Source organism: Denticeps clupeoides, chromosome 13, assembly GCF_900700375.1.
Source record: "Denticeps clupeoides chromosome 13, fDenClu1.1, whole genome shotgun sequence".
In the NCBI taxonomy this organism is placed as follows: Eukaryota; Metazoa; Chordata; class Actinopteri; order Clupeiformes; family Denticipitidae; genus Denticeps; species Denticeps clupeoides.
The window spans coordinates 11,635,608-11,648,934 of record NC_041719.1 but is presented as its reverse complement, the minus strand read 5'-3'; the positions used below and the strand labels follow the sequence as shown (position 1 = coordinate 11,648,934).

At 40.6% G+C, this 13,327-nt stretch overlaps 1 protein-coding gene across 6 annotated transcripts in view; it reads left to right on the top strand.

Moving 5' to 3' along the window:
• atp13a3 (ATPase 13A3) overlaps positions 1-13,327 on the top strand; it is a 26,146-nt gene extending 12,819 nt beyond the window's left edge. For 5 of the 6 annotated variants that reach the window (XM_028999899.1, XM_028999898.1, XM_028999902.1 and 2 more), the window contains 24 exons: positions 116-247; positions 570-746; positions 1,200-1,357; positions 1,449-1,637; positions 1,924-1,985; positions 2,179-2,329; positions 2,547-2,663; positions 2,834-2,851; positions 3,197-3,350; positions 3,475-3,595; positions 3,721-3,845; positions 4,186-4,358; positions 4,823-4,951; positions 5,147-5,226; positions 5,308-5,350; positions 5,442-5,551; positions 5,838-5,934; positions 6,065-6,137; positions 6,255-6,459; positions 6,551-6,714; positions 6,938-7,026; positions 7,168-7,248; positions 8,724-8,816; positions 10,299-13,327. In XM_028999899.1, coding sequence (XP_028855732.1) covers positions 116-247; positions 570-746; positions 1,200-1,357; positions 1,449-1,637; positions 1,924-1,985; positions 2,179-2,329; positions 2,547-2,663; positions 2,834-2,851; positions 3,197-3,350; positions 3,475-3,595; positions 3,721-3,845; positions 4,186-4,358; positions 4,823-4,951; positions 5,147-5,226; positions 5,308-5,350; positions 5,442-5,551; positions 5,838-5,934; positions 6,065-6,137; positions 6,255-6,459; positions 6,551-6,714; positions 6,938-7,026; positions 7,168-7,248; positions 8,724-8,816; positions 10,299-10,499 — 2,942 coding nt within the window. In that variant the 3' untranslated portion in view covers positions 10,500-13,327. The remainder of the gene's footprint in view (positions 1-115; positions 248-569; positions 747-1,199; positions 1,358-1,448; positions 1,638-1,923; positions 1,986-2,178; positions 2,330-2,546; positions 2,664-2,833; positions 2,852-3,196; positions 3,351-3,474; positions 3,596-3,720; positions 3,846-4,185; positions 4,359-4,822; positions 4,952-5,146; positions 5,227-5,307; positions 5,351-5,441; positions 5,552-5,837; positions 5,935-6,064; positions 6,138-6,254; positions 6,460-6,550; positions 6,715-6,937; positions 7,027-7,167; positions 7,249-8,723; positions 8,817-10,298) is intronic. The other variant, XM_028999903.1, reaches the window with a different exon arrangement.

Here is a 13,327-nt window from a genome sequence, read left to right as displayed (position 1 = left end):
CACCTCCCCACACCCCATTCCTCTGTAGTCTCTTTTGTTTTTTCTCTCTTGCCCACACCTCCATTCTTTGTTTGTGTGTCATCTTTTTGTTTGTTTTGCTTTATTTCCTTTGCAGAAGTTGAGGAGGCCATGTCCACTGATCTGGTGCCTGGTGATGTCATGGTGATCCCCAGCAATGGAACGATAATGCCTTGTGATGCAGTTCTGATCAGTGGAACATGCATTGTGAATGAAAGCATGCTTACAGGTGATTGGGTACAGCCTCTTGGGGTCTGTAACTGACCAACATCCATAACTCACTGGTTTATTAACTGCTATGGGGTATCTGCAAGTCAAAGATGAACATTTACTGTTCAGATGGAACACGTGTCTTCCAGAATGATGTGCAATATAGGCACTGCCTAGTTCATAAGTATGAAAACTGTGCAGATCAAAAGACATGACCTTCAGTCACCAGATTTTAATATGCAACTGAACACTTATGGGGGATTTTACTAATAAGGGACTGTGCTGATTGTATGCTGTAGTTTAGAGTCCACTTCATCAATCACCTTATACCATTTCCCCAGGTGAGAGCGTGCCAGTCACCAAAACCAACTTGCCGAACCCAGGGGAGAAAGGGGCGGAAGGCGACGGTGTGTACAACATGGAAGATCATAAGAGACACACACTGTTCTGTGGCACCAATGTCATCCAGACACGCTTCTACTCAGGGGAGCAGGTTAAAGCTGTGGTGGTCAGGACTGGTGAGTCTTAACAGGCCAGAAGGAGCACTTCACTGTGCATTTCAGTGTGTGGTTGGCTGTGTATTGCTTAGTTGGTTTTGGCTGTTTACACAGAGCAGACAGTGCAGACTAAAAGTATTTGCTTGTCAATACATTTGTACAATACACGTTTTCGGTCTGGGCTGAAAAGTGGTTATTCATCTAAAATATGTGTTACTTACTGTTGTGGTTCTCTGTTTGTGTGACCGTGTTCATTAGAATGTCCAGACAGCATATGCTCCATGTGAGTGTGAATAGCCTCTTTGTGTTGCGTTTGTCTCAGACTCTGACAGACTGTCTTGTACTCTCTGGCTCTGATGGAAACACTGTGGCTTTATATCGATGCGTGTTCATGTGTTTGTATGCATTGTGTGCGTACTGTGGAGTGACTGGAGGTTTGTGTTTTTTTTTTTTTTTTTTTGTTTTTTTTTCCAGGTTACAGTACTGCCAAAGGGCAGCTGGTGCGCTCCATCCTGTACCCTAAACCCACAGACTTTAAGCTGTACAGAGACGCCTACATGTTCCTGCTCTGTTTGGTAGCAGTGGCGGGTATTGGCTTTCTCTACACCATTGTAGTCAGCATCATGAACAAGGTACTGAAAGAATCTCTATAGTAAACATGCTATATATGTTAGTAAAGCATTTCTTTTATGTCCCCTAATTTGTGTCCATTTCAAACCTCAGGTCCCAGCTAAGACCATCATCATTGAATCTTTGGACATTGTCACCATTACAGTGCCCCCTGCTTTGCCGGCAGCCATGACCGCTGGAATTGTTTATGCACAGCGCCGCCTCAAACAAATCGGAATCTTCTGCATCAGCCCACAGAGGATCAACATCTGTGGCCAGCTGAACCTGGTCTGCTTTGACAAGGTGGATACTTATGAAAATGTTAGCGAAAGGTCGCAGATGTTACTGCTTTACACACATTTGGATGATTATCCACTCTCAAAAAAATGCATTATTTTTTTCATTTAAGTGACCCAGAGCATCTGGTTTGTATACAAGCCTCTTTAAATCTGTGCAAATCATTCATACATGCATTCTTTGCTATATTGCTAGTAAAACATACCACTTTTTTGTTCTGACTGTATTACATCTTAGTAGAGCTTTTTTGAGAGACCTTTATGTAAGCAATGGGACTTTTGTGATCTCTCAGACAGGCACCCTCACTGAAGATGGGCTAGATCTGTGGGGTATTCAGAGAGCAGAAAATGGAAGGTAAAATTCACCACCACACTCTTCATTGTCCTCAGTTAGCAAAGGCTAGCCTTCTCCTCTCTTTTCTGTTGTCAGAAAAACACATGCTGCTTTGCGGACAGTTTGAGTCAATTCTGGTCCGCTGCTTACTGCTTACCGGAAGGCTGGACCTGTTTGGCTCTTACTTTGTGTTTCTCACTGTCTTCTCTTTCAGTTTTCACCTCTCAGAGGAGAACGCTTATAAAGAGAGTCTTGTTAAGTCTCAGTTTGTGGCCTGCATGGCTACCTGCCATTCACTGACCAAAATTGACGGGCAGCTTTCTGGAGACCCTTTGGATCTGAAGATGTTTGAGGCCGCAGGATGGGTGAGCAATTTATTAACGGTCATTTAACTGCAATGTTATGTTTATGTTGTAGAGTCTAATATTGGCATTCTGATATTATTTTCTCTGATCATTAATACTTTATCAGATGTTTGAACCTGCACCTTTTTGATTACTGGTCTGCATTCTTACCCGCTAGGCCACCCCTGCCCCATAGTGAGTATATGACAACAAGAGTGCTTGTTTGTGTGCCCCACAGATTCTTGAGGAAGCTACAGAGGAAGAGACAACCCTCCATAACCGCATCATGCCCACGGTGGTGCGGCCCCCCAAGCAGCTGCTCCCAGAACCCATGATGTCACCAGAGCGGGACATGGTACTTGCATTTGCCACATAAGGCTTGCTGTGTGTATACATCCTGATAATTCTGATACGTTTTTAATTTATGCAGTTATGCATGTGTTTTATATATCGCTGAGGCATGTGTACTCACTGATGGGCATATTTGCATATTTCTAATGAATTTCTCGTGCCTTCTCCCTACAGGAACTCTATGAGTTGTCGGTAAGTTGATTTGTGAGGTGAAAATTAATGTTTAACATTGGCCAATATACTGAAGATTATCTGAAAGTGAACCAGTTTATCTACATGAAGTGCACATTATCATTTTTTTTTTAATTACAACATGTTTCTTCACAATCTGATAATGTTGCAGAGATGAAAACTCAGTTTAGCATGCTAGCCAGGCAGAAAACTTTTTTTTTTTTTTTTTAACTGTAGGAGTATTGTGTACAACAGTCCTCTGCAGTCCTTTTAAAATGTGTATATTGCTATTGTTGTGGTTTGAGAAGCTTTTTTGCTATATGAAGACTTTTCACATCTTAACTGACTTTGTTCTGTGTTTCATAGGCATCCTATGAGATTGGAATTGTGCGTCAGTTCCCATTCTCTTCTGCGTTGCAGAGGATGAGTGTGGTTACACGAACGCTTGGGGAGAAACGTATGGATGCCTTCCTCAAAGGAGCACCAGAAGTGGTGGCCAGCCTCTGCAAGAAAGAGACAGGTTGGGACCCGGCTCAGTTCTTCTCACATGACTACAGCCTCATTGGACGTGACTTTACGCTCACCCTGGACTTCTCATCCAGTGTTTGATTTTCATTTAAAACTGCTTGCTTGTCCTATTGCAGTTCCAGAGGACTTTGCTGAAGTTCTTGAAGATTACACCAAACAGGGTTTTCGCGTCATTGCCCTGGCTCATCGCCGCCTTGAATCCAAGCTAAGCTGGCACAAAGTCCAGAATGTTAATAGGTGGGTCTTCTGAAGTATATAGAAGATATGCAAACAACATTATCATTTTGCAGCAGTTTGCTTAGGGGCATTTCATGTCTACTCCGCTCTTCACCCTAATTCTTTTTCTGGCTTGTTTGATCCAGAGATCACATTGAGGTCAACATGGAATTCCTAGGCCTGATCATTATGCAGAACAAGCTGAAAGCAGAGACACCCGGGGTTCTTGAGGACCTCAGACAAGCCAATATCCGCACTATCATGGTCACAGGTATTTTACTTTACTCTTACTTTCATATGATCAGTATTTTTTATTGTAACTATAATGCTGCCCTCCTACTTATGTCAACCATGGGCCTGGGTCAGATCGTACCTGATCATACTGTGTAGCTCATACCTAACTGTTCCTGGAATCTCTTCTAATAAAGTACTTGGCTTATTGTCAAATAGCTCTGAAGTTCAGCAGTGGCATGTGTTATAACTATAAATGAACTATAAACTGTAAATATAAATGTACAGCCATTTCACGTTGTGGAGCCGTATGATTCCTTGCCATCTTGTGTGTTCTCACAGCTTTGGTAAAGGGTTATTTCTGTGTCACCCTATCTTAGGTGATAACATGTTGACCGCAATATCAGTGGCACGGGACTGTGGGATGATCCTACCTCAGGACCAGGTTATCATCGCTGATGCCCTGCCTCCCAAAGACGGTCAGGCAGCCAAGATCAACTGGCGCTATGCTGACAACCCTACCAAACACTCAAGCAAGGCCACTCGATTGGAGGTGAGCTCCATCTGCTTCTCAGAAGGAAAATACAGCAGCAACAGCACACTAAATGTCTCTTTACATTAATATGTAGTATATAGTAGGCATGAGCCAGGTTTTTAAAGTGCAGTTGTTCTCAGCCTTTATTGCTGAGTGGGGCTCTGCTCTGTTACTGAATTACTCAGCAGTGCCGACCATGAAGGGCACTCAGTGGTCACCCAGAGCCCAGTGTTGCTGACGCCAGTGGTCTGAAATGGCTGTGTGACGCCAGGCAGCAGGAATGAGCCAGTATGTTTTTGTTCTTTTGAGGAGCGCAGTTAGGCCCCAGCTGTCTGCTGCTCCAGACAACAACTGCCAGTGTCTGCCGATTACTGTATAAATTGGGAAATTCTGATTGATTATATATAATCCACATAGTGTGTGCCTTTTTGAGCACTACAGAATGTGAAAACAGCACAATACATTCACTTTCATGCTTGCAGGAGGTGAGGGTCTGCCTAGAAGAAGAGCAGCAGCCAGAAGGTCCCAAGGTGCAGGAGCAGTACCACTTTGCCATGAGTGGCAAGGCCTTTGCTGTCATCACTGACCACTTCCAGGACCTGCTGCAGAGGGTACAGTGAGATGCACTTGACCTGTCAGTTCCACATGTTGTCCAAGCAGTTGTGACCAAAACCTGTGCCGGTCCATACAATTTGATAATTGTGACTGTAGAGCTTGTAATTGCTTTTGTTTTCTTAGTAGTTCTGCCACTGACATTGCACTGTAGTCAAGTGAAGCTGATCAATTTTCTGTATATTTGTGTGAAGCTGGTGCTCCACGGCACTGTATTTGCAAGGATGGCACCAGACCAGAAGACCCAGCTGGTGGAGGTTCTGCAGAGTGTAGAGTGAGTAAACACTGTGCTAATACACACTATATTTCCTTACTGAATGTATACGAACTGACTGTTCTTCGCTCTCTTTTTCAGCTATTTTGTGGGAATGTGTGGCGATGGAGCAAATGACTGCGGTGTAAGACAATGTCAATTCCTTAATATAGATTACCAGTCTTTACTCATTCAAACCCCCCCAATCATTGATATATTTCTTTTTGCTTCTCCAGGCCCTGAAGAGAGCCCATGGTGGGATCTCCTTATCAGAGCTGGAAGCGTCAGTTGCCTCTCCCTTCACCTCCAGAACCCCCAACATCTCCTGTGTAACAAACCTCATTAGGTACAGCTTATGCATTAACTTTAATGGAAGTCTTCAGAGTTATATATATTGTTGAGGACAAGATAGAACCATTTAAATAATATTATATTTAAAAATTATCTTTATATATAGTGGCATTGAAAACTTTTACACCATTACAATTGAGCAAAACAAATTTAGCAAGAAATGGAACCTTTTTGACACACAGTAACAGACATTTTAAGCAAGGGTGTCGAACATGATTGCATTTGTTAAGTGGTTTTAAAGCATAATTAATGATTTTATTATTATTATTTTTTCCCTGCAGGGAGGGCCGCGCTGCTCTGACTACCTCCTTCTGTGTGTTCAAGTTCATGGCCCTGTACAGCATCATCCAGTACATTAGCGTCACCCTGCTCTACTCTGTAAGTGCTGCCGCACAGCGTGTTTATTCCAAAAGTTTTAAATGAGGCTATGTTATAATTTTGCAACCTTCAGGTTATATTTGGATTTTCCACCAATTTACAACAATTTAAGACTTTGCCTCTCTTTCAGATCCTTAGCAATCTGGGTGACTTCCAGTTCCTTTTCATTGATATGGCCATCATCCTCCTCATTGTATTTACCAGTAGGTGTCTTTGATCCCTGGTGCTATCATAGCATCTGAATGTTACCTTTTGAGAAATGAGAACAAAGTACACACCCTGTGTGTGTGTGTGTGTGTGTGTGTGTGTGTGTGTTGCAGTGAGTCTGAACCCTGCCTGGAAGGAGCTGGTTCCCCGGCGGCCACCATCAGGCCTGATATCTGTGCAGCTGCTCTTCTCTGTACTGACGCAGATCCTCATCTGCCTGGGCTTCCAAATCTTTGCCTTTCTCTGGGTCGGACAGCAGGGCTGGTGCCCAAATTGGATTTCAAATTCTAGTTCATACCAACCACACCAAAAATCTAAGTGAGCATCGCATCAGTGTATGACATTTTACTGTCCTGCAGTTTATAAATCTGACCTCCCTGCTTCTTTTCTGGTTTCGCTGGTTCTCTAGTTGCAGCAACATTTCTGTGAGCCATAACTCAGAAGAGCAAGATGACCACAACATTAAGAACTACGAGAACACTACCCTCTTCTTTGTGTCCTCCTTCCAGTACCTCATTGTTGCCATTGTGTTCTCCAAAGGGAAGCCTTTTCGACAGCCAAGCTATAAAAACTGTAAGGAGACCACTTTGTTTCTGACCATCTTTAGCTTTTTATTCCACTGACCAAATTTGATCAAATATTGCTTTAAAACCACCTTGAGTCTATTCAATTTGTCATGCTGAATGGTTCAGATATTTTCTCCAGCTTATATTATGTATTCAGTCAGACAGACTTTATTTATATAGTAAACACATTTATGTGTACAAAATATATAGCCTGCATTATGTGTCCACAGGTCCATTTGTGCTGTCTGCCATCTCCCTCTACGTCTTTCTGTTGCTCATCATGTTTTATCCCATCAGAGCCATTGATGAGTTTCTGGAGGTGAGATGTGTTTTTTATTTATTTATTTATTTATTTTTATTTGTCGTCTAAGTATGTGATTGCATTCAAATAACTGGATAATAGTGAAATAACCTAGTAGCCTTCAGCTAGCTTTTTTTTTTTTTTGTTATTGGTCCCCAGATTGTCTCTACTCCAGATGAATGGCGCTACTACATGTTGGTCATCATCCTGCTCAATGCAGTTGTGTCAGTCTTGGTGGAGGTAAATGTTTTTTTAATCAGCAGTCAGACCCCTCCCTCTCTACCCTAACCAACAGTAGTGGTAATTAATGTTTTCAAGAATACAATTATATTTTAATATATGTTTTCTGAAGTATACATTCCTGGCTACTTACTGATTTCAACTAAGGCATGACATGTATCTTTTTTTAATTAATTTTTTTTAATCGGTATTGCACCCCAAGAATATACAAGTCACCAAAAAAGTAATTGTGGACAGGCTAAATAGGGATGGACCGAGTTTTATATCAGAACTGATTCCGATAATCACAATTTATGTATGTGGTACTTGATTGAAAGAGCAGATCCACTTACTGATTCATTTTAAGTCCTGAATACAAGACAAAATACAAAAGACAAAATACAAGACCGAACATGGCATGCACGGTGCTGCTCTCTGAATCCCATTGTTGTCTAGGCCGTGCACACCTGGAGTGTGATATTCAACTAAATCTGACCGTAAAATGTTCATGTTAACATAGTTTTGAGATTTTTGCACAGAGTTTCTCAATGAATTACATTTTACAATCTTGACAAGAAGGGAATAACTGCAGATTTTTCAAACACCAATTCAAAAACCGCAATTATTAAATAATGTTCAATCAAGTCTGGTTGACTTCAGTAAATATTACCGAGCCCTGCTAACCATAGCCAATGCAATATAAAGCGATGAAAATGTGAAGAATTATCTTCAGTTAATTACAGTGTTTCCATGACTATATTACAAATGCATAGTCAATTACAATGTGACTGTTACTCAATTTTAAATGTTTAACTCAACCTTTGCATCTTTTTTTACTTTGACTAAAGTCTGGTAAATGTAAATACGGCTACTATCTGTTTACAATGCACTGGCTTAACAACATTTTTCTTGTAGGTTGATTTTTAACATGTTGGCTACCTTATGATGTCATCCAGTAACCCAATGAGTAGAACATGGACCAAACACACACAGTGGATTTCCATAGCGATTACAATTGTATACTTGCAGCATATTTAACTCCACTTACAACTCTGTTAGAAGGTCTGGTGCTTCCCTCTGAATCTATGTGACTGGATTGGTCGTCCGTCAGCTTGCACTGTGCTGTAGTAACAGCAGCTGTAGTTCCTCCCTTTAGCGCCCTCTAACCTAATGCAGCAGTCGAATGTCTGCAAGGGCTGCAGTGCAGTTCCTGGAACACGGGTCCATCCGCCTCCAAATGCTCTGTAGTCCATGTGATCCAGTGTCCCAAGACACAGATGATTCTCTTTCTCTCTGTCCAAATTGCCTCTTTAGTGTGCAGAATAACCCCTTGCCTGTCTTTATGACTAACACACAGCCTGAATCATCCAGACTAGCAAGCAGAAGTAGCATCACATGTTTAGTCTCTGTTCAAAGTGATGAAGGTTGAAAATCTTGAAAAGCAGTGTGATCAGTAGCTCTCTCCGTTCTCTTCGCTCCACTGCGATATTCCATAGACCCTCGTCCTTGACGTCGTCTTATGGAAGCTTGTGTTCAGCCGAGACAAGCAGGGCAACTATGGCGCCACCCCTGCTGCCCCAACACCACAGGTTGGGCCACTTCTCTTGACCGTTGCCTTTTCTCCCCTGCTGGTGTTCCTGTCTTCTTCATCTCTCCTTCCCTCTCTCCAGACCAGGGGCAAATACACATGTGAAGTATTAACACACATTTTTTTTGTTGTTCTCTTTGATTTATAAGCTATAGGGCAACCGCCAGATGCATGGGAGCTGTCATTCATTGAGCTTTAAATTTGTAGTTGTGCTTTAAACTGGCATGGTAACTAAACAGAACTTCTACATGATCTCAGGCTTCATTGAGTAGTTTTGTGTTTGCATGCACACTGATCTGCATCAGGAAAGGGCCTGTTTTGTTTTAAACCTTACAGAAGATGACTATTAAAGATAGGTGTATCATGTGCATGTAAACGCAGCTGATTTGTGTAGTTTACACTAAATGGGTGTGCACAATAAAGCCAAGCTCTGCTGGATTTTTTTTAAACACACCCGGTTCTCTGTATTTACTCAAATTTAGATCTCATTTGAAGGAAAACTGCCCACAGATAAGTATGTTAAATGCTTCTTTTGTGTACGTGGACCTTTTCACCATTTTGAAAGTAAAACAGGACCTGATTGTAATTGGATAAATTACATGTAACTGATAGTTTCCCCAAAAATTATTCCACAAAAAAAGCGGCCTTTATTTGAGTAAATAAGATGCTTTTTCTCTTTCTTTGTCTCTCTATATATTTATATGCAATACTGTTCAAAAGTTTACAGTCTAGGGTCTTGTTTTTTTATGGAAAAACAATAAAATTGTGACCCTGAAGTTTGGAACGGTAATGTATATTTATTTTGTCACATATGAATATAATGTAGTATTATTGTCGTATTGTACATTATGTACAGATTAATAATACATAATTGAATGCAGAGCGATGAATAACACTTAAGATGGTTAAAGGGGTATTCTTTAGCCCATTGTATTGAAGCCTGGTCTGGGCTATTTTTACCTCCACTTTCACCCAACACCTTTTTTTTTTTTTTTTAACCTCTGCCTTTGCATGCAATAAACCTCTGAATACCCTATTAGTGGGCCCTTCCCACCTTCACTTTCCTGAGGGGGTTTGATAATCCCCTCATTTCCCTTTCCTCTCTTCATATCTAATATATTTTGTGTAGTGGCTATAGAAAGCACTACTGCATGCACGTAAGGGCCAACTCCTGATTCTGGTTGCTGTGTGTGCTTGGAGTGGATTGACTTGGGTATGTTCTTCTGATGGGCTTACAGTTATTTTTATGCATTTTCACGCAACCAAGTGTAGCCAATAGCATGTGGAGAACAAATTCAGTCCTACGATTTACATACTGGTGGTATCAAGATGCATGCCGGTTTGAACGATCTGTGTAAAGATGCCTGTTGAAATCCCGAGGGCAGTGATGGTGAGACCATTTGAAACAGTCTAGCAAACCTGGGAACCCCCCTTTCTTCCACCCCCATTTCTTTTTCTGTATCTCTCTTGCTTGAATTTTCAGGGTTGCATCGACATTTGGGGATCCAAATGCATATCGTGGCTTTGCTGCCGACGGCAAAAGGTGCCCAAAGCTCGCTACATGCATCTGGCCCAGGAGCTCAGCGTGGACCCTGACTGGCCCCCCAAACCCAAAACCACCACTGAAGCCAAGCCCCCCACCAGAAAAGACAGCGCCTCCTCCCAAATCATGTCAGCCTCCTAGCACAACCCACAGTCCCAGCGAGTGCTGGGACCAACAGAAAGAAGAAAGCCGCAGAAGTTACTTGATTCTAAAATATATGAAGTATTTACATGCAAACACATGACTTTGAAAGTAGTTCTGTATTGAAGAATAAGCAGATGGGACGTGACAACCATCTTGATTATCTCTTTGGCCTAGGCAACATACATAAATTTTTTTGTCACCACTCAGACCAGAATTTTGAGGATCAGCAGGCTGTAGGCAACCCACCCTCACCACACAGGACCTTGAGACCGGTGGCAAGTAACTGTGAAATATAGCTAAAGGCTTTTTTTTCTCTTTTAATCATTGCAGCAACTGGATGCAGAAGCCTATTGCAAATTGATTCATTTTTTACAAAGAAGACAGTGGATACATCAAAATGATACAGAAGCAATTTTTCCAAAAGGAACTGATTATTTTCCTGTCGTGTCCCTTTGACGGGGGAATCATTCAATTCGGCTTTGGGCTTGCATGCCAAAGACTTGGAATCATGTCACCAGTCCCTTCATATGGAAACAACAAGAATCCAGTGAACTACAGCCAGTCGTTTAACATGTTTTTTCCAGTGGGTTTGAGGTATTTCTTCCTATGGAAGAACTGAAATATAATCACCATTATCAGGTCGGGGGTCATGGTTGTCCTCTTACTGTTTATTAAACTGACCGACCTGCTACTAACCTTGTATTTAATTTGTTCTTGGTAGAGCTGGGCTCTAACTAACTAGAACAACACTCCGTGCACCAATCAGACGAGAGGAGTGTGCTGATTTGTTGTGTGAGGAGGAGAATAACTGTAAGGGCTTGGACTAGGGGAGCTGACAGGCTTCACTCATCCAGTTTGTTATTTGGTGTGTTTTGTCCCTACTGGCACTTGTGCCACTGCACGTGCCATGCAGTGTCATCACGATTCTCCATTTGTGGTTGTCTGTGTACTGTTTAAATTCTTCATTATCATCAGTTATGACATGAGAATCTAGTGTGTGTTTGAATTAGGCACGATAATGTCAGAAAATATACAATATCCAAAAGTATTCAGATAATCTTAATCCAGTTTTGTACAAAGAGACCAATCAGTCCGTAACATCATGTTAAACCTGAGTACAAATGTAGTAGGATGAGGGTAAATCCAGAGGGGTATATGCACGCTGTGCATTGTCAGCACTCTTACAGTATAGTTTTTGCTTGTAGGGGATGTTTGTTAAGCAAAAGGTGGGGAACGGCTCTGCATGTAATTTTAAGCCTGCTCACAAATAGTACAAAAATAAAAATAAAAGCACAGGCAGTAATAAGCAAATGCTTGTTCACTGTTCACATTGTTATATTGCCAGTCATGTTTTTTTTTTTTTTTTTTTATATATATATATATATATATATATATATATATATATATATATAAAAAAAAAAAAAGTAATCATTAGCTGCTACACAATGCAAACACTTTTGTTCACCAGTTCCACCTTATTTTAGTTTTTTTTCTGTGACCGTACTGGTTTTAAAAAACACAACATGGTTGCATTTACTATTTTATATTCTGAGAGGCAACTATAATCATACCTCAAAATAAGTCCAGTCATTCTGCTACATGTTATGTTTGCAGTTTATTAGAATATTTCATATCATTCCCAAAGATTAATTTGGAAGGCTGAGTTTGTGCTGAATTATATGATGTCCAAAATGATATTCAAATAAAATATTTGTAGATAATGTGGGTAATACCGGTTTTTCAGTTTATATCAGAATAAGGGCTTTTGCATTTCGTTTTATTTTGGTACTGATATAAAATTGTCATGATCTAATCCTGTATGCATATGTATGACATGTAGAAATTGTCATTTTCTTGTTGTCTGTGTGTTGTGTGTGTTTTTTTTTTTGTTTTTTTTTTAAGAATTTAAATCCTTAGGGCATTTCTAGGGTGGTGTAAGAGCTATTACTTTTGAGGGAAATTACCAGGATATTCTAATGAGATCATGTTGTTTTATTGAGGTTTAATGTCCATTGCTTTATAAATATATAAGGGACTCCATTTTAAAAGGCATGACTTTTCAGCAAGCGATGACTCCAGGGTCACGTTTGATATTATTGATTGTTATTGATAGTTATTCCCATAGTGGCTGTTGCGGAATGCATGCAAAAGGTGCTTTTAGGGAAATCTTTCTTTTGTCCTATTTTTAATAGCTGCTGCAGGTGTTTGTTGACACTAGGCATTCGACAAACTTATCTGCTCATTCTGTTGGGGGAATTGAGTTTTTCAATAATGTTTGATACTTTTCCTGCTAAACACAATGCAAGTTGCCCTCATTTTCGTTTTTGTGAAGCCTAAATCTCATATACTGTACACTAGTCTACTGTAAGGCAGCCATACTCCAGTGGGGAAAAATGTAGAAAATGTTTCTAGTATGTGCAGCATAGAGGCTTCTCACTTTCTTCACAAGCATAATACAGCCACTGGGACTTTGAAACCTTGAGTGGTTTTTATCTTCAGGGAAATGTGTTTGTTATTAATTCTATAGTTAATAGTCTGAAGTTTGGGATCGGTTGAGGGGGGGAGAACACGCAATGGCCAGAAAACCCAAAAGATGTGTCCCATTTGTGAAATTATTTACAATGTCCATTTTGCCCCTCACGCCACATTTTCATTATGTGTAAATCATGTTTTGCAGAGATGTTAATTACTTGCAAGTTTTCTACTTTCTAATTTATTTTTAATTTATTTTTTATTTGTATGTCTTTACTGAGAGTTGTCTCGGTGGTCTCCTGTTTTGGTTCTCCACCCCTTTTTAAATAAATATTCTCTGTAAGATTCTTGAA